Source organism: Hemicordylus capensis, chromosome 6 (genome assembly GCF_027244095.1).
Source record: "Hemicordylus capensis ecotype Gifberg chromosome 6, rHemCap1.1.pri, whole genome shotgun sequence".
NCBI lineage: Eukaryota > Metazoa > Chordata > Lepidosauria > Squamata > Cordylidae > Hemicordylus > Hemicordylus capensis.
This window is the reverse complement of record NC_069662.1, coordinates 111,528,759-111,553,298: the sequence shown is the minus strand read 5'-3', so window position 1 is coordinate 111,553,298 and position 24,540 is coordinate 111,528,759. Positions and strand designations below refer to the sequence as shown.

The following is a 24,540-nucleotide window of genomic DNA, read 5'->3' as shown; positions in this document are numbered from 1 at the left end:
TTCTTTTCCAGTAATTAAATATTCTCTTAATTTTATTCTGGATTTTTAAAAAAATATAGTGTTTGATGCTTGCTATTTGCTATTTAGGAAATATTTTTGTCCTTCAGTTCAGCAATCACTGTTGCATGCTCTCAGTTTTTGTTTTGCCTGGTTGGTCCTGATTATCCCTCTCCAGCTTCTCCCACATTTCTGTTCATATATGCACATTTTTGTGGGCTCATTACCTTTTAAAATAATGATGGAATTAACCTCCTTCCCATACTTCTAAGGGAATACACCTCACACTTGGAAGGAAAGAGATTGGAGATGTTTATTAGGCATTTAAAATATGTTTCTCCATCAAAATTGAAAAGGCTGCTTTATTATTTTCAATAAATGAACATATTTCTATGCATTGCATTATCCTTGTTTGCAATCAAGGTCATAATGGGAGAATCAAGTTCATAAAGGGAAATCTTGTGTTTTTATGTGCAACTTGTGCTTTTTATGTGCGATGTCTGCATTTCATCCAGTACATTTCGGATGGATTCGACACAGACTTCTCCTCTGTGATCTTTCAGGCTGGCCTGCCTCCACACTTCCTCAAAACTTTCATCTGAGAGGCTCACACCAATGTTGCGCAAAATACGTGCAATCTATAAAATAATATAAAATATTATTATTAATTGCTGGTTAAAATTACAGTTGATAGAGCAAATATATACATGCAGATCTTGAAAGTGACCTTCAAATAAATTGTACTTTATTGCAGATTAGTTGGGCTTCAGACAACAGACTAAATGGACCACTAAAGACGAGGTTTTAACCAAATGTAGAGGAAGCCTATCAAGATTTCAGGAGAACCTAACTATTTCACAACCCCCATACTGGGCAGCTTTGTGGTTCCGTCTCAAAATTCTAGCCTTCTCGTACAATATACACAGTTTTCACCAAACTGCATCAAATGTAGGAGTTTGGCATAGGTGTACATTGTACATTTATTAAGAAAAAAATAATTAAAATCAGGCCCAAAATTCCAGGACGTAGAAACTGTATTTGAGAAATGAGGGAGAAAAATAAAATGCAAGGACCAGTCTGGCCACATGCTAAATTCCAAGTTTGATTCCAGATATAATAGAATAAATGGGTAGAGGAAAACAGCAGGGAAGAAGATGATAATGGCTGACATTCTCCACAGCCTTATGAGGACAGAGCAACAGCTCTGTCCTTCCAAGGAACCATTAAACTAACTGCGGGGATTTTAGATCATAGTGCTGCATGGGTGGAGGGGGAGGGCAGACATAATTTTCGTTTCTTTCCCCTCCCCACAAAAGCCCTTTTCACATCCAAGAATATGTCTGTGGGGGCTGTGTAGCCCTCACAGACATATTTTTGGGTGTGAAGGGCCTTTAATGGGGAGGAGAGAGGAGCTTTCCCCCCTCCCTCTGCCCATGCTGCACTGCAAGCCAAGCCTCTCCTGCAGTTGGTTTAGAGGCTGTTGGGAGAGGATGGAGCTCTTGTTCTGCCCTTGGAAGGCTGCACAGAATGTTAGCCCATATAAATATTTTGCTTTTAAAAAATTATTGGGATGCAGTAGGAAGGATAATCTATGGGCTGCCCCCAATCCAAGTTGACATGGGCTGGTCCCAATCCAAGTTGCCCCCTTGAAGCTGCTGTCAGCAACAGTTTTCTTTTCAGTAGCTTAATAACAGCTTGTGGGGAGGGCTTGAATTAATATGAATATGAATATCTTTATTGCAGTAGTTGGCCAAATTTCAGCATTATAGTACAATATTTACATTCAAGGGCTTACTGTAAGTAAGTTAACTCCCATTTCCCTATACCATGACTCCAATCCAAATCAGGGCCCACTGTAGCTGCCTTTTTAAGTAAGTGGGGGAAAGAATTCCCAAGTCACAATGAGCTTGGCCTTCATCAAATGATATTTTGTAATTTCTGAGGTATGTTTGGAGTCTTGGTATTCATAAAACGTGGTGTAGCTGATATGTGACCTCCTGGTTCACATAATGCCCACTTTAAATAAAATTACTCTAGTAAGAGCTGATCAATAAGTTGAGCAGTGGGGCGATCAGTACAACAACAGAAGTCCCAGTCTATCCCTGGTCCCCAGACTTAAGTACACACATTGGATATGGTCCGACACTCTAACAGGGATCCTGGTAAGGGAAAGGTTATTCTTACAGACCACAGCCACTCTACCTCCCCACCCACGGTCCCTCACCCACTCCTCAACATTGTACCCTGGAGGGAAAAGCTGGGACCACACTGGGCCCCCAGCCTCCCCCAGCCAGGTCTCTGTAATACATACCAGGTAGGCACCTATAGTTCCTTCTTCTATAAAGCACTAATTGCATTATGGCCCTGACTCATCCTGGAGAACATTTCTGGCTCATGACATAGTTGCTGCTGAAACCAGGTGGCTCAGTCCTCACTGCTACTAACATCCAGAACTGTTTTATCATGTTCCTCCAATGACATGATTTGGAGGCACCAGTCAGGGTCCAGAAGGGTTAACTTGAAAATGGGGCTGCAGAGAACTGAAGACGGCAATTGCAGAAGATGGTATCCCTGACACAGGGCCTTAAGAAGCTTAGGGGCAGGGGAGGAGGCCCAGGGAGGGGAGGAAGTAGCGCTAATGGGTGAGGTGAGGTTGGTGCTCCAGAGAGAGATGGCAGTACATCTCTGAGACTTGGGCTAGCAGAACTACTTGAGAATCTCCAGACAGAGGGCTTCAGCTCACCTTCCGTCTCACCTTTCTCCAGTCAACAGTCAATGCACTGGGTTGCTAGCAACAACACCTGTTGGTTATAGAAGAACTACAGTCTAGCCCCAAAGTGTAGAAAAACTGTTAGCAGAGAAGAAAAGGATAGGAGGACCTAGAGTAAGGCCATTGGCAGGCAGGAATAGGGCAGTGGCTCCTCCACACCACAACTACTCAGCCTTGTGTTTCATTAGAGCACAAATGAACAACAGATGGACTTTGAGTCTTCCCTTTGGTCATGGAATTCCTTGGTCCCTACAATGTAGAGTTGCTTCCTCTGGCAGAGGACAACTTGTATCTAAGAAACATCTGCCAAGTGCTAAATATGTATTTGATTATCCACGTTATACTGTATTCCCAATCTCTTCCACAAATATAAAATCTCAGTGGGGGAAACCCACCCAATCTTCTAAATAAATACCTCTTCTTTGGACCTTGTCTTGAAGACATCTTTCTCATACACTCCATTGTTGCTAAATATAGAAGGATATAACAGTGCATAAGCACCGGCTTGATCGCCATAATTAGTTATGTCACTGATGCGTCGAAATCGAGGGGCAGGAATATCTGCACGGATAGTTGGAATACCATATAGTGGGTAATCTGTAGAAAAACACAATGCACTGTTACAAGACATCTTGTCTCCAGTTTTCATTTAGCATTTATACTGGCTAAATTATATGTTGCAGAGACCAAAAAAATAAAACATTGCTTCTATTTTAGCAGGGGGGGGGAGGGAGGGAGGAAGCAAGGGAGAGGTGTAACCCTAAACCAGGCCAGAGAGGACTGATTTAGGAGAGAGAGTTCACACCCCCGAGATCACATTTAATGGAAGCTAAAGTTTCAATTTTGGAACAACAAGATCCCAATACAGGAGCCATGTTCCAGCAGCTCAGCAAACTGCACTCTCATATGCAATCAGAACAAATCTGGAGTCACTTAATTAAATTTGGCATATTAGAGCTCTTTTGTTCTGGTGTCTCCACCTGGATAAAACAGCAACACTTAAGGTAAAGGTAAAGTGTGCCGTCAAGTTGAATTTGACTCCTGGCGCCCACAGAGCCCTGTGGTTTTCTTTTGGTAGAATACTTAGCCTGCATTAAAACATCAATCATACATACACTCTTCAGTAAAGATCTTTTCCCACCTTTGCAGACCCAGATACTATTCACACGCGCATGCAATACTGTGCTAAAGGAGCCCTGCCTGGTTTTGCACGCGTGTGTGAACCACCAGGATTGGGCTGACCTGGAGGCTATTCATGCACATGTGCAAAACCGCTAGGGGTCGATCCTGGTGGCAACATGGTGGCAAAGCCGACTAAGTGGCTCCCCTTGAAAACAAGGTTAATGGAGTGAGCCTTCCCTTAACTTCGTATATTTTGTTTGTGTGTCAGCGGCGGCTGCTTGTAGCCACACACTTGGGGAGGGGAGGGGATCCCCAGAATGCACCACACACCTCTGTAGTGCATTATTGGAGCTCCAGAGGGTGGGGTGACATGCAATGGCATGTCCCAGAAGCCCGACCCTTGTGCTGCTGGGAGAGCCACTGCTCATCTGGGCGGGGCAATCTACCTACCCAGAGAAGAAGAGACAATCGTATGTAGGGAAGGTAGGCTTAACCTGCCTCCCCCGCAGGCCACCTGCGAGCCCTTCTCACTGCTCATGAGAAGAGGCTCCCGGAATCACTGAGCTAAAGCAAACCTAGAAGTGGGCTTGCCTGTGGAAAGCTCTACATGAGACTGCCCTAGAAATCCTTAGATCTTTGAGTGGAGTCACTGAGGTTGAGCCCTTTCAGATATGGGTCTGCAGTGGGCCAACCCTGCTCCTGACTGCCCGAACCCTAGTTCAGGCCACCAGCATGTAGAGTGTGGGAACTTTGCCTTGGAACCCAGTGCCTGCCTGACGGCTGGCTACTTTGGAATCGTGGGTTGAAGTGTCTGCCAAAGCAGCCTCCAAGCTTCCTTGCCCCCACTTTGGCAATCATCTTTGCAGTATGGAACCCACAGACCACCTTGCAGAGATCCATCCTTTTGGCATCTCGCTCAAGTCAACAGATTCTCTGAAAGGTAAAAAGACGGCACATCTTCTGCATCCCATTTTCTCCCCCCTCATTTCTCAGTCAAACATTTTTCATCTGCTGCTGCAGCATGGCTCTGGGAGCCCCACCTCCCCCTCACCATTTCTTTCTCCCTGGCAGCTGCCTTCACTGCCACTATCACAAGTAGCTGGACTGTGGCCCACATCTGCCACCAGCTAAAAGCAAGCTAATAATACTGTACTAGTATCCATTTTCCTGGCAATTTGAACTTGGCATGCTTATCAGTGGTGCAGCAGGGAAATGCTTGACTAACAAGCAGAAGGTAGCCAGTTCAAATCCCCGCTGGTACACTATCGGGCAGCAGCGATATAGGAAGATGCTGAAAGGCATCATCTCATACTACACAGGAGGAGGCAGTGGTAAACCCTTCCTCTATTCTACCACAGAAAACCACAGGGCTCTGTGGCGCCAGGAGTCGAAACTGACTTGACGGCACACTTTACCTTTATGCTTATCAGATTCAATAATGAATCTGATAAAATAAACCAAGAGTTTGACATTTGGCTTGATGTGCTTAAGGGAACAACTCTTTAAGTGTGCAGATGCACTGTTTTAGCCTAACCGAAAATATGTAGAGGGTGCTTCAGCCTGCAGGTCTGATGGAAATGACTGTAGGACCTATGCATGGTGTATAGGTTAAAACCACTGCTAACTGGGCAAAGAGGCACCTTTTACCATGATGATTCTCTTTCTTTAGCAGGGGGAGAGTAACTGGCCCTATCCACCCCCAGCACAGTACTTCCAGTGACTGTTGCTGGTGTGTGTCCTATGTTTCTTTTTAGAATGTGAGCCCTTTGGGGACAGGGAGCCATCTTATTTGTTTTATTTCTCTTTGTAAACCGCCCTGAGCCATTTTTGGAAGGGCAGTATAGAAATCGAATTAATAATAATAATAATAATAATAATAATAATAATAATAATAATAAAGGGTCATTTAATGATTTGAACATGAGGATCTCCTAGAGCAGGGGTGAGCAAACCTCCAGCTCTTGCTGTCATCATTGTAGTTCATTGGTGTTGAACTCCCATCATTCCCAGCCACAATAAATTGCTCAGTACAGTGGTTCCCAAACTGGGAGCCTCCAGAGGTTGCTGAACTACAACTCCCATCAGCCCCAGTACAATGGCTTAGTGTGTGGAATGATGCCAGAAAGACTAATGGAAATGCAGTGGGAATGCATAAATTGTGTCTGGGAATTATGGGAGTTGTAGTTCAACAGCAACTAGGAACCAAGTTTGCCCACGCCTGTCCTAGAGCATGTAGCTCCTCCTGGCTACTTAGGACACTTCCCACATTCCTAGTTGCATCCAAAATGCCCAAACAGGAGCACAAGCAGTAGCTTTCTGGAGTTTAGGGGCATCGTAGCCAATAACTAGTACCTTTGTAAGTGGCATTTGCAAGCATTCAATTTAAAATGCCTGGTTAACTTAACCTGGTAATGAAAAGTACACCTGTTTGTACTTACAAGACGAGGGAATGCCTCCTACGACTGCGTTATACTGAGAAGAAGTTGTGCGATAGTCACAAAACACATGATCTGTTGGTCTGGAAAGTGTTCTGGGTGTTTTTTCTGAACTGCCTGGTTCCTTGATTACAATGTCTTCAGGTTTCAGCACAGGATCTTCGTCTGCTACAGGTTCTGATCCTCCTGGTGGGATGAGATCAAAGGGACCTGTCCTTTTGCCTGTGTGGAATAAAGGATACCAAAATGGCAAACATCATTTCCATTCACAGGCACTGGCAACATCCTAGGCAAGATTTTAAACAAAAAGGGACACAACAAAGTGGAGATTCTCTTATATTTAGCAGCAGGAGAGCAACTGCTAAATATAATTCATCCACAACCAAAATAAATCTAGTGTGTTGATTTTTCATTCAATATTTGACCATCCTTTCAGTGGCTTTGCTGGTGTCTGCTTTGTGTGTCTTTCTAGACCAGGGCTGTACAACTTCAGTCATCTAGCTACTATTGCACTACAACTCCCATCATCCCAAGCCAAAGTGGCCAATAGGGATGATAGGAGTTGAAGTCCAACAATAGCTGGAAGGCCAAAGTTGTGCAGCCCTCTTCTAGACTGTGAGCCTTCTGGGGATAGAGAACCATATTGTTCTAATTTTAATTTTATTATTTTCCTATTCCTTTGAAAACTATATACTTAATAGTAAAAGTAACAACAGCAGATATATCTCCATTCAACATCAAAGTAGCTTCTGGGTCAGTAGTCTTATTCAAGCTTTGACACATTTTGTGCCACACATTCTTATTCAGGATAAAATTCACCCACAACCAAAATAAATCCAGAGTGTGTGTTGATTTTTTGTTCAATATTCAACCATATCCTACTACAAGAGGAGCCAGGAATTTTTTCACACGGGACTTTTAAAGCCCTTTAACTCACATCTCTTCCGGAATGGAGGGGGTGTGTTCACATATCGGCCAGGTTTACCCAAAAGTCCCTGCAAGTTATCGAGGAGCAGTTCACACACAATTCGGGTTTTTCACTGTCCTAGTGTATCCCGATTTATATCCAGGGTAAAAAAAATCCACTATTTGCATCATTTGGGGGGACAACTTTGAGTTTGCAGTAAAGCCTCCCAGTAAACTCATGGTAAAGCCTGCTGCGTGTAAAAATCCCAGGAAAAAATAAATCATTTGGAACAAGCTATTTGACTGCTGTTCAAACAAAATGTTTTGGTTTTGTAGTTTATTAATATTTTTATTTATTTATTTATTTAATCCCAACTGCTTTTTGATTTTAATATCACAAGGCAATGAATATTAACAGATCCAAACCCAGTGACTCCAGTGCATACAAGCAGAGACTATCCAACTCATGTCAGTGCTGGGGCACCACTATGGGGATGCACCAGTGATCTACTCCTGCTCATTAAGAGGCTCTTGTCTGTGTACTGGTTTTGGATTTGGCTGAATTACTTAAATGCATTGTAAGAACCACTCTTCTGGGTCAGACCAAAGCCTCCGATGTCCAGAATCCTGTTTCCCATAGTGGCCTAGCAGATGCCTCTAGGAAGCCCACAAGCAGGAGATGAAGGCATGCCCCTTTCACACTGTTGCTCTCCTGCAACTGGTATTCTAAGGCATTCTGCCTCTGAAGCTGGAAATGCCATCATATCTAGTAGCCATTGATAGACTTGTCCTTAGGAGCTATTTTTGGTTTTAGAAAAACGATTGTATGCAAAACCTACTTAAAAAGCAACACCTTTGGACATGATAAAACCAGCTGGAACCCTACAAGGATAAAACATGTTAAATATTGACTTTTTTTTTTTTAAGGCAGATGCTCATGTACTTCCAGTTAAGTGTGACAGGGCACGCATAATCAGACAGGGCATGCATAAGCACCTTCCCCCAGGGTGTTCCTGGGACCCAGAACTGAAACAGAGATTAAACAGCAGGCAATCCATAATCACTGGGGCAGAGGAAAGAAGAATATAACAAAGTCTCACTCTCATATTAAGAGCCTCTGTGAATGAAACAATCGAGTCTCCGCCTCCAAGTGACTACTCCAGTTATTTATTTATTTATTTATTTATTTATTTATTTATTTATTTATTATTGCATTGCATTGCATTGCATTGCATTGCATTGCATTGCATTGCATTGCATTGCATTGCATTGATCTCCCACCTTTCTTCCACTATGGAACTCAAGGCAGTGTATACAAGGTTCTCAGGCATCACTCATCCAGGCACTGACCACATCTAGACATATTCAGCTTCCACAAGACAGCTGTATCATGTGCCTTTAGATCATGCCTTGGGACCAATGATACAGAAAGTGGCAGGACAAAGAAAGGGCCATTTGGGTATCTTGAGAAAGCAGTTTCAACATTATACTTTTGCATATACTGGATGTAACATCACAAAGTATATCAATGGAAAATGTCTACTTGGCTTACTGATGATTCCAAATCCCCAATTTACTCTAGGAGGCACTCAGTGAACTAAATCTGTATGTTAGAATTAGATCTATGGAATAAGTTTATATCTAAATATTCTCCACACACCTCTTGTAATTATTTTTTCTTCATATTCCTTAAGGGACATTTTGTCTTTCCAGTTAAGAAAGTTCACAAACTCCAGATAGTCTATAAAACCATTTTTGTCCAAATCACAGTAGTTAAATAAAGCATCCAAGAGCTCTTCATCCAAATCCAGATTAAATTGAAAGCAGGCCTTTTTCAAGTCTTCCTTGCTTATCTTCCGATCACCATCCTAGATTAAACAACATAATCATTTTATTTATTTATGTGTTAAAATGTACTCTGCTTTAGAGGACTAAGTGCTGAAATAGAGCTGACACATTACAAAGCATACAACCACAAAGATGTGCCTTTACAGAACAATTTTCCATGTGATACAAAAATTGAATCTAGAGCAGACCTGCACAATCTGCAAACCACCAAGTCGAAGACAGCCCATCAGCAGGTTTGCCAACCTTGGGGTGGGGGAGGGGGAGTGGATTTATGGACAGAATGGGGGGAAATTACAGGCAACCAAACTGTCTTATGAACACATTTTACACAATATCAAGATAGTTCAAAATGTCAAAAGTGAACAAGTGTAGAAGAAGGGAGCAGGGAGATTCACTCACCTTTTCTCCCATCTCCCAGTCAGTCAACTGCTTTCTCACCTCTCCTGAATGCTCTTGCAAGGTGGATGAGACACCTTCACTTCCTTGGGTTCTTCCAACCCTCTGCTACTCCTGCTCATCATTGGCCAGGACTTTCAATACATCCCAACAGTTGATGCAAGTCTTGCGAAAGGTCGTGTCCCTGTCATTCCTGGACTGAGCCCCTCACAATACCATTCCACTGTGGGAATCTCCTAATATCATCTTCCCTGTGTTCCCCCACAGGGTGTTCCTGGTGAGGGCCTAGCTGTCAGTTCGGCTCTCTTCTCTTTCCAGGCACAAGAGGACAGCTTGGCTTTGGACTGTTGGCTGCCTCACAGTTTATATACATGCTTTTCGAGAAACAATTTTATATTTTTACAGATATCTAAATGCTTTTGCAGACATTACAGACACATCCAATTTTAGCTCATTCTTATGGACCGTCTCTGAATTTACAGAAAGTTGGCAACTCTGTCCACTTAGTTTGCCAGGCACCCAACAACTCTCCATGTTCCTGTGGAACTAGGCATAGAACAACACCAGGAAGACCACAAATAGCTGGTGGGCCCCCACACAGCCAGTGGCCTCTGCTTGATGAGTCACAAGCCATGCAGGCCTGCTGTAGAAAAACTAAAGATGCAAAACATCTAATTATGCACAGGAACCATCTGGAAAATTTAACCAAGTGTTAAAAAGCTTCAACCAATGAACATCTCTCCTGTTCTCAGTAACGTGTAAATCATAGTAAGAATGAATGAATGAATGAATGAATGAATATATATTTTTTGCCAAGGCCATATATTGAGCCAGTATCTGTACCCATAAGTCTCTAAGTAGACACACAGCGACATAAAACAAAGGTGATGTTCTACTCTTCTTACAGAAGTAGCTATTTGAGGTTGCAGTTTTCCTTTTCACAGTGAAGTATAGCACTCTCAACGGGGTATATATGTTTTACAAGGCAATCACAAAATGTAAAAGCCACTAACCTTATCATAATGCCTAAATGCTTGTAGTAATGTTTCAAAATTGTGATAATTAGCTTTCTTCAGAGCCTGCCGAACTGCAGTAAAGACAGCTCGCTCTCTGTCTTTACCTCGAAGGCATTCACTAGGAAGTCTCTGATGAAGGAGATCCCCGACACCTATGCAATTAATACAATTAATGCAAGCTTGCTGTGACCACATTTTAGTTTTTATGTGGTAGTTCTGTAATGTCCTTTTCAATCCTGATTCAACCCCTATGCCATTCAGGTCCAATCTACAGGCAAACCTCATTATATGCGGATTTGCGTATCCATGGTCGGGGAAAAAGACACCCAACCTTGGCATACATGGGGAAAAACGAAACAAAAAAACACACTGACCTTGTGTATCCACAGTTCAGAGGTGTCCGTAAATGACCACAGAGGTCATTTCCGGCCACCATTTTGTTTCTCGGAGCCACAAAATTGCTCTTTAAAACAAAACAAAACCCCAAAGTGGTGATTTCCGGGCATTCCGGGGGCACAGCACAACGCGGGGGGTGGGCAGCAAGGCATGGTAAGGAGGAGCTCCCCCACCATGTTTCCCCCCAAATTTGGCCAAAAATCTGCATTTTTCCTCATTTTTCTGGTGACCAGGAACCTAACCCCCAATTCCCCATTCATTCAATGCCTCAATATTCACAGTTTCCATATCTGCAGTACAACTGCAGAATAGAACCCCCACAAATATCGAGGTCCTCCTGTATATGCAATATAAGCAAGGGTTATTCTTGCTGCTACTGGAACCATGCTGTCATTTTCTCCTTTCAAAATTTAAACTTAATACATTCTATATTGACTAGATGTACAGCACTGGAGAGAACAAACCCCAAACTTAAAATTAAGGTTCATAAGATGGGATAGAATTAGCCACCACTTTAAATCACTAAATGATTCCTCCAGCACTGGGGTTTTACAGTGGGACTTCTGGAAAATATGAGAATGTCACTTATATACTTGCCATATTCATCAGGGCGAAGTAGAATTCCAAATGTATGGTCTGGAGGAACATTGAGCGTCTCCGCTATGCTGCAAATGAAAAGAATCTGCTAGACAAATGTTTGATTTTTTTTCCCACCCAAGTGAAATCGTTGTTTTAGATGTGAAAAATGTATCTGTCTGTCAGTTCACCTCTTGTACTATAAGTAAAGATTAAAGACAACTGATGAAGACATTTGGTAAGAGTTCACCTGAAATGTGTTCGCTGTTTTTTCCACATGAATCAAAGCTACTACCACTGATAATCTTTTTCTTTTACAACCTCTTTCTTTTTAGCACATAGTAATAACTGTCAAAAATATTTGCACAGCAGGCTATAAATGTCTTTGATCTTGATGCTTATTTTTCTTGAGAGAGAGAAAAAGCTCCACAGCCTAAATGTTATTTTCTTATTTAACAGATATAAATGTGCCTGTAGAGCCTTTTTCATGTAACTGTCAAAAAGGAGAAAGGGATTTTTTAAAATGCACTTAAACACACATGGCAGCTAAGCAGAAATGGATTTAGTCAATTTTTAAAATGAAGATTCAAAAAAATATATTGCTTGGGATAACACAATTACAAGGATTCTGGTTAAAAAGTTAATCAGGATTAGTGAGCCCCGTGGAGCTGATTGTAAGAACCTGGAATTTCAGGGCAATCCTGGTCAAACCACTCTAGTTAACTAGTATTTAACCAGGATAGGTAACCAGGATTCAATTCTGGGTTCTCACAATCAGCTCCACAGACTCTCTAAAGACTAACTTTTAACCAGGACCTTTGTGTTTGTTTGAACCCAGCCCTTATTGGCTAGAGCTAAATTATTTATTTAAAAGCTTTTCAGATGAAGACCTTTTTAGGAAATTGACTGCACCAATCAAGATTTTCAGAAACAACTGAAGAAGGATAAATAGCATTTAAATTTGTTATATTTATATTTTTAAAATTCTATTAGCAAGATACCAGAACTTCCCTGCAGCAGATGACTAATATCATTTTTTCCATTGTAGCTCTCAATGTCTTGACTCAAGACCAAACTATGCACTAACATCACCATCTTCCTGTAACATTTAGTTAAGAAAATGAGTGATGTTATACCACTAAACTAAAGCCCAATTAACACTTTATTTTCAACACTATAATACATGTAAAGTGTACATACGTAAATATCTGTATGCAAGTACAATTATTTGCACATTATGTTCAACACACGTGCAGTAGTACATTCCATATCTGCACCCTGCTTTTGAGGGGCCCTGTATCCAGATTCACTTTTAAAATGAATGCAAGGGCAGTCATTCGTACAAAAACATGTTCATATTACAGAACCTGCATGCACATACAACTTGATTTCTGAATAGGGTTTAAGTGCTTCCAACTCACTAACTTCCAACTTCACTAGCCAATAATGGGGTGGGGCAATGCAGAGAACAATAACATCACATTATACACTTTCTTTATCTAAACATTACAGAGAAATACAGGGAGAAATGCAGACAGGTAGCGACAACCATGCATTTATATACTGTAGTTTGGGCCTCTATCTCTCTGACAAATCCGCATAAATGCCAACTAGCAGGCCTTTTAAAGTCCATGGCCAATATTGAAACCCACATTTCATACTACAGGCAGATCTAAGATGAAGTCCCTAAATGGCTGTGTTTGTATAAAGGAAACATTCCATGTTCTTTAGAAGTTCTTTCTTCTTCTTTAGGGAAGTTTCATTGACTCCATAAAGCTGGGCATTCTGGCTTCTCTCATACTCTTCTACTCAGCAAGACTACCACCACTGCTTAGCTGACTGGCAGATTCAGTAGCAGTATGCATTGCATTCTAAGGACAAGCTTCTACATTATGTAAATCACAGAGTAGCTGTAGCGATAATCTGAAACTGCTGTCATCAGTCACCGTGTGGAAAGCTTTACAGAGTTCTGTCTGTCACTATCACCTTAGTTAGTCTCTTCCTGCCCAAGGGAATATCTCAGGATGGGAGCCAAGGTGATATAAGGCCATGTGGCTCACACTACCTGATGACTAATACTAGCAATCTCAATTTGTCAAGTCACTTGCAGGTCTCTGCCAAGAAGGCACAGGACAGGGATAAAAATCCCATCACACACTGTCAATGGAGTGATTCTAATGCAAGTTAATGATGGAGCCAGTTCCACCATGAAGATACCCTCTTATTTCACTTACGGATCAAGGACTTTCCCAAGCTGAGGCTGAAATTTTTCCTTGAAATCATCACATATTTTGGGCACGATTTTTGCTGCTTTCTTCCTGTAGGAATTGCAAAGGTAACTCATAAATCACCTCAATGTATTCTAATCTGAGAGTATTAAAGGCCTTCATAAAACTGGACTCTTAAACAGCAAAGATGAAATTGGTAAAGATAGCATCAATCTTTTTTTTAACAAAATTGAAATTGAAGGATTGCTGGATCGTTATTAAAATTATTCAGAGTTTATTTTCAAGATCTACACCCTGTGAGTCATCCTACACCCAATAAGGATGGGAAAAATTGACATATTCATATTCTTATGTGTATATGTATAAATGATTGAAAACAGTCTTGACAGAATGTTCCTAGTGAGCAGCCCTAATAGACTGTGTTGAGAATGTAACTACACCCATAGAGAGTCTCAATACCAAATTATTCATTTTACTTAGTAAACTGGAGAATAAGATTATAGTCAATTGAGACACTCGGATGTAATCTGGCAACCTATCAATGAAAAGTATGTGCTCAATTTAGACCTTTTTTGTAGGGTCTAAATCCACACTGCTAATCCACACTGTGATTGCTTATTCATCAGAAGACAGTGAAAAAAACCAGTGGAGTGAGAATAGGAATGTTTAGAATATGGGTAGCTTATCCAACATTAAGATTGTGAGATGACATGGGGCTCAGATTAAGAACCCTTGGCTTCGACCCAAAGGTTTCCTTGGTTCAATGGAAAGACTCATTACTCCAGTGGAAGACTCCTTGCTCCAGAGAAAGGAAAGCATTGGATCTAATGCAGGGCTTCTCACTCATTCTCTCTAATCATACTAAGATGGTTAGTGAGACAGCACTGTAGGACATTTAAGCTAGCAGGTAGAAACCTCTGGGAAGAACACCTAGTCAGGAAGCCAAAGTGAACAGAAGAAACCAACAATCATATATCAATCTCAGGCTGCACAATTCTGGCCCTCCTGCAGATGTTGGACTAACTATTCCATCATGCCTAACTATTAAGCACTGTGCCTGGGGATTATGGGAGTTGTAGTCCAAAAACAGCTGGAGGGCTAAAGTAGTTCAGCCCTGTTCTAATACATCCAACACATTCAGCTTTCAAATAACACATTAAAAGGATGAAGGCTGGAATGTGCAAGAAGAGAAACTCAACTATCATCCTATAGTGACAATACTGCAATACCTCTATATCACATTCTCTATTATCTTGGAATATTACCATACGTATAGTGAATATATAATACATATGCTACTGCTGTCACATTCAATGTTCTATGTGTGTCTTATGCTATCACCTTGGACTACTGCTCCCAGAAAAAGTATAAATGTATATTCAAAACACTGATCTGGTTCACACAACCATTCAAATCTATGTTTAGTGTGGGTTACTGACATTAGTGTGATTGTGTGAACCCATACCAAGTGGGAATTTCAGCCACCTTGGCATGGGTTCACACAATCACACTAATGTCAGTAACCCACACTAAACATAGATTTGTATGGTTGCGTGAACCATGTGCCTTTGTCAAGGCAGAAAGGTGGTATAAAAATGCAATACATACAGACAGACAGATATAAATAAATAATTAATGCTAATGTCAGTAACTAGATTTGATTAAAAACATGCCATCAGAAAGGGACAACGTTGCTGAAAAGCTGAACCCCATCAGGTGATATCCATCATATCTTACATTTGCAGATCATGGAACCAGCGTAAAGTTCTAGCTACATTTCGACCATCATTATAGTGTGGTGTTTCTTTTCCATAAAGATTAAATCTGTGAAATGTGGATGGGTCATATTTTCTATTCATTGGTTCTCCTGTGGAAATTAAGGGTCATCATTTATTATTATATGCAAAACAACTCGATACCAAAAATGAGCAAGAGTAGATAGCTAAATTCTGGTACAAGAACCAAGTCATAATGAGGTCTGTTCAGGGTCATCTCAACATACTAAGGGAGAAAAGTGTGTTGCTATTCAGCAGCCTATGCAAATATTTGTATACCATTTATCAAGAAAAACAAAATCTCAAGATGGTATACCATATCAAAAGAAATAAATGAAAAGATGATACACAATCTAAAAAGGGACCACATTCTAAACACACACAAGATTGACACCAGCAACAGCCATTGGAGGGACACGTTGGCTGGTATAAGAGAGTTACCACTATGAAAGGTGCCTGTTTGTCCAGTTAGCACGGAGTTTTATTTAGTATGTTAGTAAACATGGTAGAACTCTAATTCCAAAATAGAAAAGCAACATTTTTGTTTTATTAGCTAGCATGATTAGGGAAATTACTCAAAGTAGTCCCATTGAAATAAAAAAGACAAGTTAGGCCTAATTTTTTCTTTTAATTTCAGTGGAGCTGCTTGGAGTAATTTCCCTCATCATGTCAATCATTATGTTGTACAGCAAAATTGAAAGAATTAAATATGACCAGTTTTCACATCTGGAACTTCTGCTTAATACTCAGGTGTTCTTCTTACTCACCAACATAATAATCATTATGTGATTTAATATACAATTCATGTCCTTCTTGTGCTTCCTTATCAACTTCATCAAATGTCTTTCTTGGATTGATAACATCTCCACCAGGTCCCTCTGAAAGTCAATATGTAATAAAATAATCTGATCTAATCTGATTTAAAACACTTTACAAATGCAGAGTCAATATCTTGAGCAACTCATTTGCACACGTTTTCTACTAGCCAAAGGGCAGGGGCATCATATTATGTCTGCAGCTAAGACAACACCAACAGTGGGCTCACTGGATTCCAGAGGCTGTTATAGGCAGGACTGAAGCCCTCTTCAGGTGTTATTACAAGTGTGGAAGCTGCATCAGGTACAGCATCCATTATAGTGTGCTGGCAAGTTCCACCCTCACACAGGTGTGCGCTGTTCCCTCCCTGTCCCCGGGGTGTACGTTTTGACAAGGGATCAGAGCAGTGGCATAAGAAGGGAATAGGTAGCCTGTGTTCTCACAGAGAGTCACCCCCCTCCATGGTAGCACACTTCCTACCTCTCCCAGAGGTGGTGGTGGTGGCAGCAGCAGCCTCCCTCTACAGCAATAGTGTGCTCTTACCAGCTGCGCACCACACTGGGCCACACCACTGGGGATGGGCTGCAGAGCTTGTTGCTGGGGAGCTGGGATGTACGAGTGCCACTCCAGGGGGGCGGTAAGGACAAGAAACAGTGCCTTCAAAAAGCTGCTCAGCTTGCCACTGTTGGCACCTGGCAGTCTCCAGGAAGCACAGTGGCTGACCCAGCAGCCAGTGGTGAGGCTGCCCTGCCCCTGAAGCTCAGTTGGCCTCTACGCAGCCATGTGAGTGGTCAGCACGGCATCTGGCTGCCGTTTCAACCACTCAAGCGACCACTGTACATGTGCAGAGCCAGCTGAGTGGTGGGGGCAGGGCAGCCTCCCCACAGGCTGCTGGGTCCACCACGATGCTTCCTGGGGACTGCCAGGCAAGCGGCTTTTTAAAGGTATTGTTTCCTGCCCTCACTGCCCCCCTGGAGTGGTGCTCATGGGCCAGTAGTGGTGCTCATGGGCCAGTAGCACAGCCCCATGGGGAGGAGAACATGTGAGTGAGGCAGCCCCAGAAATGAGTGCAATGGCCCGGCCAGAGGCAGGGCAGCATGGTTTCTTGGGACCCATGTGTCCTACTACAGCTCCGCCCTGGGTCAGAGATTGCTTGATGCTGCTGTCAGGATAGTAACCGTGTACAATGTACAAAGTTACATAATGAGTGAAGAGGGCGAGTGCCATTTTGTCATTCATGGTACAACTGAGTCACCTGCAAAACACATTTATATGGACATCAAATCATAAGCCAGTAGCCAGATTGGATTACTATGGGGGTTTTCTAATTGTATGTACTTTAATTAAATGTTATTTATGATCCAGAGATGAATAGAAATCTCTATCTGTCTGTAATAACTGTGGATTGCGAAAACCACTGTAGCTAGAATATCTTCTTCCAGGCTTTCCTTGTCAGGTGCTCTCAACAAAGAGAATCACCACTGTCCATTCACTATGCCAGTATGTCTAGGTTTTTCTTAATAGAGAGAACAATTAAATTTGCATCCTTGTTCTCTCTGACATCAGCTGCTCTCATTTTCAGTGGCTCTTACTGTCAGCTACAAGGTAAAAGCAGCCACCATTAGTAATAAGAAGAAGACAGAGAAGAAAAGAAGAAGAAAAACCACACAGCCAGGGAGTGACTTCTTTGATCCCTCTAGGATGAACAGCCAATGAGGTGCTGCCCTGATGTGGGTACCAGTGGTACATTTTAAACTTTATTTATTTATTTATTTATTTATTTATTTATCAATCAGTGAAGTTGTGAATCTTGTTTACATCAGCTTTAGCTAATGCAATTTAAGGTATAAATTTGGCCTTCACTGACAGCTTTTGGGGGTAACCTGTTCTTATCAGAATACTGGTTCTAGTATAATAGCATTGTGAACAACGGTATAATTGCTGACATCATGTAAACATGTTGCACTAACACAAGGATGTTGTGCTAGCTAGTTCTATTGGAAGTGAAGGACTTTGCGCTGTCTCTTGTCTCAATGACAGTGGAGGACAGACTAGTGAGTCAGAGGGCTAGAGGGTCAAGACACTGGTCATCCCTTCTCTACTGCTCTGACACTATCCCTTTGGAATGTAGATTGCTACTCTCAGGGACACTTCCTTCCTTCCTGCCTTGTCACTTCCTCTCTCCCTTCCTCTTCCTATTCCTTCTACCTTTCAACATGCAAGCTCCTCTCCCCTGCACCATGTGTGCAGAGATGCAGAATCCATCTGCATCCAGCTAGATAGATAGATTAGAGATCCTAACTCCTCACTTTCCTATCTAGAATGGAGTTCTCTAATAAATATCATTTATATTGATTTGAAACTATGAACTGGCTCCAAGTTACTTTACTCTCAGCATACACGCATGCCTAACCAAATTCCGCTGTGTTGTGCCTCTGTGCACTCTGCTATAATGAAAAAGGATTTCTCCTACCAGATAGAATTCCCAACAGGTTCCGCTATGTCAGGAGCTTGCATTCCAGCCTAGTCCCAGACTAGTGGCGTGCTGATGCAACAGGGTGAGCATGGGCAACAACATGTACAACCTGTGCTAGAAGTAGATACCTATATCCTGTGCTGCTATCCTTGTTGTATAAGTGCAATGCTTGCACAGTAAGAGCACAAGGAACAGAGCCACTTCAAGCTCTGTTGCGCACGACTTTGCACAGCACTGTAACCTTCTTGCATATGTGCAACTTTGTTTGTTGTGCTAACACAGCATTATTCTGGAGATCAGCCAGTGTTAACCAATTCCACAATAAAACTTCTACATGCACTGAGACAATGTTAGTACTAATGTTGCTACCCCTGAGAGTTGTTATTCCAAATGTGGTGTTGGTCACATCCAGTCCTTTAGGTAATCTTGTTGTCTGGTCATGGGACTTTCCAAGGGGTGCTTCACGATTCCTCACATAAACAGATTCTTTCTTTTCTTTACGTTTTTGTTGAAAGCACGTTATGGGAGGTGGATTGGCCAATGAGGCGACCTGAAAAAATTCCACACGGTATGAAATACAAAGGTCCTGCACTTCTGAACAGCCTTCTACAACAGGTATTTTATTAACTTTGTTGATTACTAGCACTTCCTAGTCTAATAAAGAAATATAAGCTATATCTTAAATTTAATGTCACCTTTCTATAACATAACTTTATGAAACATATATATGCTCTTCACTTTGAGCTGCTGCTGTTTCTGAAAATGCATTATTCAGGAGACATATCAGATATCTGTATAAATTAATACAATTAAACTGTTGAAAGACTTAATAACTAGTATTTCATTAAAACACTAACCACAGCTATAATTTCCCAAAGGAAACCGATATTATCATTAATGGGCAGGATCCAGACTAAGATAGTTATAATAACTTAGCAGCACTGAAGTATATGGGACAAGTTAGTCCTGACTAACTTAAGTCCCATGCATTCAGGACTTAGCCATGATTAACTTAATCAGAATCCTGCCTAATGCTTTAATTGATTTTTTTTTTATTTTGAAAGATCATAAAGAAGTGATAAAATTAACTCACAATTTCATATCAATCGAAAAGAAACGAAAAGAAAGCAAACAGGCTGTGAACTGAACTGAGCAAAAGGTTGTCTCCAGAGACTGTATCCTCTGGAGACAGAGAGGCAGGTCTCATGATCAGTGAGACCCGCTTTGTAAGGGTTTGCAGGGAGAGCGGGCTAAGCCCGCTCTCCCTGCAGACGAGCAGGGCAGGAGCCCTGGGTGGCCGGGTCAGCCGCCCACATGACTGCCAGCTCCATGATAGGGCCTGCGGGGGCTGGGTGGATCAGGGGCCATGCGGCCCCCGGAAGCTCCAGTATGCCCTGTGCGAGTGCACAGGGCATACTGGAGAGACCCCCGAACCGGGAGGCTGCTTTTAAGCTTCCTGGTCGCGGGTCTCCTCATGAGTAGCCGCGGCGCGGAGCCGTGCTACGGCTACTCACGATCCAAAAAAACAGGTTTGCGGAGCGCTCTCTCCACAAACCCGGTTTAAGGGGCGGGTTACTTGAGCAGGTTACCTGCTCAGGAACCACCGGGCTCGCAGCCGAGCCTGGTGCTTCACACGATGGGACGAAATTGGGCTAGCAGAGGCTAGCCCAATTTTGTCCCACCATGTGAATAGCCTCAGAAACTCTAATCACACCTAGAAGTGACTCCCATAAGGTGGTTAGTGGGGAGAGCGGGCTTAGCCCGCTCTCCCCGCAGACAATCAAGGCAGCAGCCCTGGGCGGCAGAATCAACCGCCCACACGACTGCCAACTCTGTCATGGAGCTGCCAGGGTCTGCGGGGATCAGGGGCCATGCAGCCCCCGGAAGGTCCAGGATGCCCCACACGAGTACGTGGGGCATGCTGGAGAGACCCGCGAGCCCAGGAGGCTACTTAAGTGTGTTACCCACGTTGAGGAAACCAGGCTCTCCTGCAAGCCCAGTGGTTCTCATGCTCGCCCCAAAGTGGGCTAGGCTTCCTTAGCCCATTTCTGGAGATCGTGAGAATCGCCTCCTTATGTTCAAAGCACATACAAACTGTGCACAGCTACAGCATTTGTGCATACAGATCTGTATGCATGTGTTATGTTCAACACATGCAGAGCAGTACATTTCTTATCTGTACCCTGTGTTTGATGGACCCTATACCCAGGCTTGCTTTTTAAATGATTGCATGTACAGTCGTCATTCACACAAAAAACAAGTACATGTGAGACACCTGAACACAGTACAATTTAGTACCATTTCAGAGGAGATGCTCACTGGCACACATGATAAAGACACGGCTGTGCCGAGAGCGTACCTGCTGTTACACTAGCAGAGGAGGTCCCAAAATGCTCTCAGCACATCCCCTTATTATATGAGGGGGCAGTTTATCTAAATTATCCCTCTGCACATGCTTCCAATACCTGCTCAACACGCTATTGGGAGCACACGTAGAGGGTGAGTCAGATGTACAGCCCGCTCATGTGATAAAGGGAGATGCTGAGAGCCTGTTGAGACAACCTCCACCAATGTCACAGTGGGTACACTGTGAACTTGGCACAACCTCATCTTTAATGCCTGTGCTGGCATGGATCTTATCTGAACTGGCCCATAATGCCTGAATAGAGTTAATGGATATAGTCTGTCCACACTCAATGTAAAAGAGTGACTGGGAAGAATCCATGTGCAAAGGATGGGAAGCTAGTGACCAAGGGATAAATGAGGGAGTGAATTAGGAGAAAAGGGATGCCCCAGCAAACATTATTCCTCATCCTTCTCTTATACCCATCATTCATACTTGCTTTGGTATTTTCCCTTTTCCAGCAACCAAGTTCACATACAAAGTTACTGGTTCAAATAACCTATGTGTGGGACTGGGTCACTGGATATATACAATGTAAACATAAATGGTAGTCCCTTTTCTCAGAACTGACCAGGAAATCTATTATTTATTTTGAAGAGTTTGTTGTTTGTGGGTGTCATACTTCCTAACTATCTACATATGCATTTTGCATACACAATTTTGCACACATAATCCTGCCACTTAAGTTAGCTGAATTACTGTTTACACAGAATGTGCTGTGGGAAAGGTTTAATTTTATTTTTACTTTTAGGAGAAATTCTGAATACCATCATCATATTTTAACTGTTAATCTTCTCAACAGATTTTAACACTCAATAATCAGATCAATAATTCAAAAATGATATCATGCCCAAGAGAAGATCTTTCTCAGATTCAAATTTACATGTATTCAAATTTACCATATATGGTAATTATTCAATAAAATGAATAATGTTTGAAGCTGAAATCTTACAGATTTCAACATGTTCTGTTACTTTCCTTTTGCAGGCATATTAATAAAAAATTCTATTACATATATTTGATTTTTTGAACTTTCCTATAAATGACATGTAATTATGTAAAATGACGTTGCCTGGTCAACAACGGGCCTCACTTATTAGTGTTTTTATATTTGTAAAAAGAAATGTGAACTTTCTGCTGAGGAAAAAGATTTAAAATTCTTACACTCAATGAAGGAACGGATTTTATACCATGTGTCAAATGTGATGCAATGTCAGGATCATTTGCTCGGCCATAAAAAACTCTTTCTACTCCAGGAGCAGGAGTGCTGGTGTTTCGAAACTTTTTCACTACAGGTGGAGTAATTGGCTATAAGACAAAAGGAAACCAGTTTGAAAAAGACACATTCATGCAAATATATTCATGATAAAGATCACTTATATTTGTAATTCATTTAAAACTGCTATGAAGAATCTTGTCTTCTCCTTTACATGGAAAAAAAAAATTATCAGCCCTCCAAGTTCCATATCATGCCCAGAAAGTTAAAGGCAATACATTTGATAGCTTTCAAAATCAAAAGACAAATAATAAAAAAGCTCTCATGAACATTCTTGATTCTTGACTCATGATTGATTTAATCATTTGGGATTCTGCACTGTAGTCGCTTTTGGAAAGTTCAAAGTACAGTTAATAAGAAGGAACTTCCTAAAATGTGAATAATGATTTCCTAGAAATGAAAGACCATATCAAAGAAATAAGACTCGCATGTAGTAGCAGTGGTGCTTTTCTCAGATTACATCCTTTGGCCTTGCTATTGATTAGTCTTGCCATTCTGATGCCAGATAGAGCTATATTTAGTGACTATTCTCTGAGTCTTGTGTCTCCAATTCCTTCAAATGCAGAGACAAGAAGATGGATGATATTCCTTCAACAAAGAGTACACCAGAGTATACCAGGTTCCAATAACAAAAGCGGGGCTATCGCAATGGCCAAGGAAAGACAGTGTGAGATTTCTGTCCAGACTCCAGACCAATCATACACATATTTCTGTCTCTTTAACAGAGTACCAGATTTCATGTGGTGAAAACAACCTCATAAAATGGATTGTGAAGAGTGACATTTACAGAATTTGTGCAGACAAGTCATCCCTTAAAGGAATTTTCTGTAGCAGACAAAGTAATATTTTGGGTGCTTTGCACAGTGTGGATACATACCAATTTGGCAAGGTGCCTGAGGACTGCTCTTTCTAGTTCCCTCCTGTTTACCATAGCATCAGTTGATAACTGTCTGAACCTTTCCAAGTTATTGATGTATCCACTAAAGGTAAAGTGTACCACTGAGTTGATGTCGACTCTTGGCAACCACAGAGCCCTGTGGTTTTTCTTTGGTAGAATACAGGAGGGGTTTACCATTGCCATCTTCTGTGCAGTATGAGATACTTTCAGCACCTTCATATATTGCTGCTGCCCGATATAGGTGTTTCCCATAGTCTGTGAAACATACCAGTGGGGATTCGAACTGGTAACCTCTGGCTTGCTATTCAAGTCATTTCCCCTTTAGGTGTCCCCAGTCTAATCTAATAATATAATATCCTGTTCCTATGTTATTGAAAAGATAATTTTGCTACAGGAGTATAGCTTTGCTGTGTGTGATGCCAATTCCCAATCGTTAGCTGTTGTTTAATTAGGGAAGACATTAACTGTAGCACTGAAAACAGGAGTCTTAAATAGTACTAGCTGGGCCCAGCCACTGCCACTGTTCCACCTACCACCACCATGCCGGAATGCCCAGCTTTCCGGCCAGCCGCTACCCCCCCCCCCCGCACTTTCTAATGGGCCAGCTGGCCGGCCTGCTTCCTCTCTCCCCAACCCCACACTTTCTGGCTTGCGGGCCGGCCAGAAAGCCGGCCCACTGCCTCCTCCTCATCCCAGTGGATGGCCAGGCCACGTCGGTCCACCGCCTCCAGTGGCCAGGCCAGGGCCAGGCTGGTCCGCTGCTGTTGGCCTCCTCCTCCTCCAGGCTGGCCAGCCGCTGCCTCCTCCAACTGACCAGTTACCGGACCAGGGCCAGGCCGGCCCGCCGCCACCTCCTCTGGCTGAGCCAGGGCCAGGCCGGCCTGCCGCCGCTGCCTCCAACCGAGCCAGGGCCAAGCCAGCCCGCCACCGCCACCTCCAGCCAATCCAGGGACAGGCCTGCCTGCCGCCACCTCCTCCAGCCGAGTCAGGGACAGGCCGGCCCACCACTGCCTCCTCTGGCCGGGCCTCACCGGCCCACTGCCGCCATTGACTCCCATCCCCATTGCTATCTCCCAGGCAGCTGCTCTTGTGAGAGCTGCCACACATGGGATTAGCAATGGGTACGTTTAGGAGAATTAAATATATAGATTGGAATGCAGGGGCCTGAACAGGTACTATGGTATGGAACAGGGCAGATCCTGCTT

The 24,540-nt window shown here is 42.5% G+C and overlaps 1 protein-coding gene across 2 annotated transcripts in view; it reads right to left on the bottom strand.

Moving 5' to 3' along the window:
• Positions 1-296: 296 nt before the first annotated feature.
• The window catches only part of EFHB (EF-hand domain family member B), a 43,925-nt gene continuing 19,681 nt past the window's right edge, over positions 297-24,540 (bottom strand). For both annotated transcript variants that reach the window (XM_053264139.1, XM_053264140.1), the window contains exons 4-14: positions 22,326-22,469; positions 19,127-19,307; positions 16,233-16,343; positions 15,428-15,557; positions 13,697-13,780; positions 11,484-11,551; positions 10,488-10,642; positions 8,891-9,098; positions 6,328-6,546; positions 3,183-3,364; positions 297-635 (exon numbers count right to left, since the gene is read on the bottom strand). In XM_053264139.1, the coding sequence (XP_053120114.1) occupies positions 465-635; positions 3,183-3,364; positions 6,328-6,546; positions 8,891-9,098; positions 10,488-10,642; positions 11,484-11,551; positions 13,697-13,780; positions 15,428-15,557; positions 16,233-16,343; positions 19,127-19,307; positions 22,326-22,469 (1,653 nt within the window). In that variant the 3' untranslated portion in view covers positions 297-464. The remainder of the gene's footprint in view (positions 636-3,182; positions 3,365-6,327; positions 6,547-8,890; positions 9,099-10,487; positions 10,643-11,483; positions 11,552-13,696; positions 13,781-15,427; positions 15,558-16,232; positions 16,344-19,126; positions 19,308-22,325; positions 22,470-24,540) is intronic.